This window comes from Capsicum annuum, chromosome 4 (genome assembly GCF_002878395.1).
Source record: "Capsicum annuum cultivar UCD-10X-F1 chromosome 4, UCD10Xv1.1, whole genome shotgun sequence".
In the NCBI taxonomy this organism is placed as follows: Eukaryota; Viridiplantae; Streptophyta; class Magnoliopsida; order Solanales; family Solanaceae; genus Capsicum; species Capsicum annuum.
Window position 1 is genome coordinate 18,956,100 of NC_061114.1, and position 6,683 is coordinate 18,962,782.

The window sequence follows — 6,683 nt, forward strand, 5'->3', positions numbered from 1 at the left end:
CCTTCTCCTTCTTCTTCAACAGTCCCCCCACTCCCATCCCCGTTCCTCCTTCTCCTTTAATTTCTTTTCATCATTAGCACCATTATTTTACCATTAACACCATTAATACCAATAACTTGATTCGAATTTAATAAGAAATTGATAAATAACTTATTCATGAGTTGTAGATAAATTTAAAGTGAATGATACATTAGAGAAGATAAAATTTGAAATATTATTATTAGCAGACTCAACTGCTTCATTTGCCTTTTTAACAGCACCCTTTTCTTCTTCAGTCTTCCTATCCACTTCATGCCTTTTTCTGTGTTTAATAACAAAGATTTCTTTTTTCACACTTTCTCCTTCTACCTCTTTCTAGATCTCCACTTGGGTACTAATTTTGATGATTTCTTGATTTATATTTGAAACTGCAGCAGTAGTAGAAGGAAAAGAACAATATGTGCTCTTCTTACTCAAATAACTCCCCATTTTTTTTTCAAACAGAGCCATTCTCAACCAGAGACATTCTCAATCTAAAATTTCAATACACAAAAATCATAAGTTGATCACAAAAATACACTAATACACAAAATTTCAAATTAAAATTCCTTCACATTAACCAAAACTCAAATTTTCAAAACTCTCAAATTCTCAATCCTTTACTCAAAAGTGTCAACAGAAATGGCACAAACAGTCCCAAATCTAGAAATGGCATCGATGGTATTCGCATGACATGAAATTCTTGGCCAAGAACCAAACTTGTTCATCAATTTTGAATCCCTTTTTGTTGTTGAAAGATGAAGTTTTGGATCAAATAAGATTTGGTAGGAAGGGATTACGAAGAAGACGAAGAAACGGAGTGTTGAGGGTGGGGATGGGGTGGGGGTGGGAGTGGGGAAGGGGATTGTTACGATGAAGATGATGAAAGCTGGGTTCTTGTTTTTTCTTTATTTTATATATATATATATATATATATATATATATATATATATATATATATATATATATATATATATCATAAAGTGGGCTCTTTTTAAAAAAAGAAAATTCACGCATTTTTTTTTCCATGTCAGCCGTAGGGGGTGTATTTAATACACTTTAAAGATGTTAAAGGGGTATACAATTACCCGATTAGTTTAGAGTTTAAAGTAAATTTTGGCGACAAGTTTGGGAATGATTTGATGTATTTTTTCATTTTTATTTACATATCAAACTGAAAAGTATTTATATTTATTTGGTACCCAACACACCAATCGCTCAATAAAGAGACCGTATCAAGCATCATTACTTGTAAAGTGCAACTTCTTCTTCGCTAGGTAAAAAGTGGCACTTGCTCATATTTTTATTTAATATAAATTATAAAATCCTAACTAAAGAGCTACCAACTCCATATAGTTCTCAATGAACACTATATATATGTTCATGAACAAGCCATCCTTTTTACATCTTAAAGTTTCTTCTTTTATATCAGGTCCTTATTAGAACTTGGAGGCATCATGGCTAAATCATTGAGTTTATTCTTCATGATAATATCTCTTCTTTCTTTTGCACCAATATTATGTTTGTCTAGCAATACCAATTATAATGGTTACTTGTACCCACAATTTTATGATTGGTCATGCCCTAATGCAAAAGATATTGTCAAGTCTGTTGTTGCTAAGGCTGTGGCTAGAGAAGCCCGAATGGCTGCTTCTTTGTTGAGGCTCCATTTCCACGATTGCTTTGTCAAGGTAAATCATTTTTTGTTTTTACTGTTTATTTTTTATTCAAAGCACTTCTAATTCTAATGAAGATAGTATTACTTTCTCTCGAACCATATATAGTCCCTCCGTTTTAAAATAGTTGGCTCTGATTGACTTGGCACTCTCCTTAAGAAAATATTTTAGTTGCTTATTTTACTAAATTAGTCTTATTAATTATGCTTTGAAAGTATAAATGTGAGTATATACACTTTAGGTAGTCATTTAATAATAGGGGCAATCTTGAAAGAACATAATAAATTTCTCTTGATTTCATAAATGAGACAACTAAATTGAAACAAATATTTTTAGCAAGAGAGTCAACTAAAACGAAACAATGAAAGTACATTACTTTGGTATGTTTGAAAATGCTTCTTAGACAATTATAAGTCATTTTCCAATGTTTGATTATCAACAAAATATGTTTCAAGAAAACAATTCCCATCAAAAGAGGCAAATATGACTTCCCTCACTTTTGGGGTAGTTGATTTGCTTTGCAATTAATGTCTCGATTCTTTACTTCAAATTACTGCATTAATCGACTTTTGGACATTATTTTAGTACTTAATTCTCAAAAATCTCATCAAACACTAAATGGTTTGCTAATAATACGATAGTATCAATCTTTAATAGTATTTTTTTTTTTTTCAAAAAGGTTATTTTCTACTCTCTAATTAAATACTATAAAAATACTTTCTAGCTAGAAAATAAAAGGGTATTTGTATAAACTTATTTATTAACACTGTTTGACTTATCTACAAGCTTGATACATACCCAAAGTGCATCATTCTTAACTTATGACTTTTCACCTTATAAGCATTTTGATCTTTAAACAAATTTTATCAGCTTTTTACAATAAATTAACCGAAACTGGCTAACTATATTATCATACAATGATTATGTAGGGATGTGATGCATCTTTGCTTCTGGACAGCCGTGGAACCTTAATAAGTGAAAAAATATCAAACACCAATAGGAATTCGGCACGTGGATTTGAAGTAATTGATGAGATTAAATCTGCCCTTGAAGAAGAATGCCCTCAAACTGTCTCTTGTGCTGATATATTGGCACTTGCTGCAAGAGACTCTACTGTTCTAGTAAGTACAACTATATTCCTAGCAATAGCTACTGATTTCGACCAACTCATTAACTGTAGATTCTATATTTGTATTAAATAGTTTAATAAATATGTATAATATATACTTGTGAACTCGGTCGGTCAGTAACTAAGACGATCTATGAGTTTGGGGTAAGTTCAAAAATCATAAACATAGGGTCATTCAGTTGGTGGGATAAGGAATAACTATCATAAAATAAACTGTAATTTATTTATTTCTTTTATTTTGGGATGCCGAATAAACTTGCTCAGTTTATAAGATCAATGAATAGTTTATCTATTTCTATTCATATTACCCTTAACATAAAATACGATTCATTATCTAATGTTCAACAATACTTGTATAGTTTATAAAGTCAATGGATAGTTTACCTATTTTTACTCATTTTACCCATTATCTAATGTTCAACAATACTTGTTCAGTTTATAAAGTCAGTGGATAGTTTACCTATTTCTATCCATTTTACCCTTAGCATTAAATACCATTCATTATCTAATGTAGTTTACAAAACATTAAATTTATTATATTCAAATGATAATATAGTAAAATTATCTCTGTCATTTACTATTTCTTAATTCATGTACTAATAAAAAAGTGAACAAATAAAGATAGACGAAGGAAGGAAGTAAAATTAGTTATATCATACAGAAGAAGATGGAATAACTAATCTCATGACACATCCCTCTAATTAAACGACCCCCAACAAAGGTTACGCTATCATTCAGTAGGTTAGTTACCATGTTGGCAAGGTTACCAAATAGAATTCTTATATTGTAGACTAATTACTTATAAGCATCTTAATTTTATTGTATATATAGCTTTTTTTTATGTCATTAGCGTATAAAACTTTAACTCAATTATTTCTTCAATTAACAAAATCAAAGAGAATAAAAAAAAGTTTAAGTTTTGTGCATCGTCAGTGCATAAAATATTCTACACTATCAATTAACTTGACCTGCTATTGCAGGTTACCTAATTATTTACATAAAATAAAAAAATAAAAAATTAAGTAACCTGCAATAGCAAATCAAGTTTACCTGATAACATAGAATATTTTGTACACTAACAGTGCACAAAACTTAAATTCTAAATAAAATACCCTTAACTCGTTCAAAAGGATTTCATAATTCAATTAATTAATTATGAGATTCAATTAATTAATTCATTTATTTTTGTTTATATTACCCTTAACATAAAATACTATTCATTATCTAATATTCAATCAATATAAATTCATTATCTAATATTCAATCAATATAAATTCATTATCTATTATTCTTTATGCAGGCTGGTGGACCTAGTTGGGAGGTCCCATTGGGAAGAAGAGACTCAAGAGATGCTAGTTTTAGTGGCTCCAACAATAACATTCCTGCTCCAAACAACACTTTTAATACCATTCTCACCAAATTCAAGTTAAAAGGACTTGATCTTGTTGATCTTGTTGCTTTATCTGGTAATTAAATTATTATCATTTGTTAGTTTTCAGATACTTTTTAAAGAAAGTTTAACTTATATATTGACAGTATAATTTTTTATATATTATTTGTTTATCTAATAAATAAATATAGGTAACTGAAAGTAGAAGTAACTAATTTAACTGGACTTTTCTTTTGTGTGTGTAAAATATTATTAAGAAACCTCAACAAATATCACATTCCGAACTCATAATTACAAAAGTGCAATATCTCTTTGATAAGAACATATTGAACCCATTGAATTTAAATTAAGAATTTGCTTTTATAGATAACCGTTCATTAAAAAAGAAGGGTTGGGATTGGGGGGGGGGGGGGGGGATTTCGAGAATAGACATAATATAGGTGAAAATAAGTCTTCGTAGCTACAGTTTTAAAAATTATAATTTTTAGTCCGTATATCTAATGTATTTGTAGCAATGAATACAAAATTTAAATATTAGATACTTGATTTCATTATATACAAATACGATGATTAAACTATATATAACATAAAATTATATAAATACAAATTCAAGAAAATATAAAATAAAATTAAATATAGTTGATACAAATACAATGATACATGCGTGAGATTAAGGAAGATGGGAGGAGAGTGGTGAGAGAGATGGGATAGAGAGACTATTAAACCCTAAGTTTAGGCTATATATTGTAATTAATTAAAATTTATATTGATTGAGTTAATTAGGTGTTTAAATTCTCAATGCCCTCTAGTTATTCCTAAAAGAATGGGATAAATAACCTAAAACCTAAGACAGGTAACCTAAGACAGGTAACATAACCTACTATAGGTTATTGAATATAAATTTGTTCGCATTATTAGTACCTACAAGTTAAATCCTTTTCACTAATTTGTAACCTATACCATTATCACACTTGAGCATGTGTGTAGTTAGTAGTAGAACAGTTGTGCCAATAGATGTATAATATATGTAAAATTCATGTATATATATATATGATTGTATATAATGAGTGTATAATCTATGTATAGAACCGTATAAATGTAAATTGAAGAAAATACAAAAAACAGTTGATACAAATACAGTGACATATGAGTGGGATTGAGAAAGATAGGCGCAGAGTGGCAAGAGAGATGACACTAAGTTTAGGCTATAGATTGTAATTAATTAAAATTTATGTTAACCGGGTTAATTAGGTGTTTAAATTTGCTAAGCCTTGAAGTTATTTCTAAAAGAATGGATAAATAATCTAAAAATTAAGATAGGTAGCAGAACCTATTATAGGTTATTGAATGTAAAACTCTTCACATTATTAGTACCAATCCTTTTCCCTAATTTTGTAACCTATACTATTATGACACTTGAGCATGTGTGTAGTTAGTAATAGAAGAAGAGTTGTGCCAATAGATGTATAATTCTTGTATTTTATGTATATTGTTGTATATAATGAGTGTATAATCTATGTATACTTACTACAAAAAGTAAACAATAATTTCGTCCGGCTAATAAAATTCGTTGCACTATCGATGCCTATTTTTTGCAGGAAGCCACACAATTGGCAATGCAAGATGCACAAGCTTTAGGCAGAGACTTTACAACCAATCAGGAAACAATTTACCAGATTACACGTTAGATCAATATTATGCTGCACAATTGCGCACTATGTGTCCAAAATCTGGTGGTGACCAAAACTTATTTTTCTTGAATTATGTCTCACCAACAAAATTTGATAATAGCTACTATCAGAACTTGCTGGCTTCAAAGGGTTTGTTGAATTCAGACCAAATTCTTGTGACAAAAAATCAAGCATCGGTAGAATTGGTGAAATTGTATGCAGAAAATAATGAGATTTTCTTCCAGCGATTCGCGAAGTCTATGGTGAAATTGGGAAATATCTCACCTTTAACCGGATATAGGGGAGAAATCAGAAAGAATTGCAGGAACATAAACTATTAAAGATGAATACATTTACAATTATTGTGCCTCTATTTGATGTATTTTTAGGTTTTTCTTTAACAATATTATCAACTTTTTTTCTTCTTTTTAATGGTTAGTTTGTATTCATCCTCATATAACAAGTTCATCTTTGAGTGCCTGTCATATTGTGGTAAGTGTTAATGATGATTTTATATACATTCATTTGAAGCACTTCTTTTTTAAAAAAGAAAATATCTATTTCACTTCAATTTGGTCAATCATATTTCTAACAGTGACAATTATTAGATTTCATTTAATTATTTGACGATCTTTTTAAATATTTCAAGCTTAAACTAATAAAATTATCAAATGGTTAAATTTAGAGAGACATTGTTTTAACTATAAATATTTTCTAAAGTGTACCAATCACTACGATGTTGATGATTTAGACTGATTTTTTGTAGCTAAAAGTAATACAAAATCTTATACAAGTAATTT

At 29.1% G+C, this 6,683-nt stretch overlaps 1 protein-coding gene across 1 annotated transcript; it reads left to right on the top strand.

Moving 5' to 3' along the window:
* The first annotated feature begins 1,223 nt into the window (after nt 1-1,223).
* LOC107868171 (peroxidase 72-like) lies at nt 1,224-6,413 on the top strand. Its single transcript, XM_047411456.1, has 4 exons — nt 1,224-1,709; nt 2,624-2,815; nt 4,124-4,289; nt 5,812-6,413. Exons 1-4 carry the CDS (start codon nt 1,476-1,478, stop codon nt 6,222-6,224), a joined length of 1,005 nt encoding a protein of 334 aa, XP_047267412.1. The 5' UTR covers nt 1,224-1,475; the 3' UTR covers nt 6,225-6,413.
* Nucleotides 6,414-6,683: the final 270 nt, after the last annotated feature.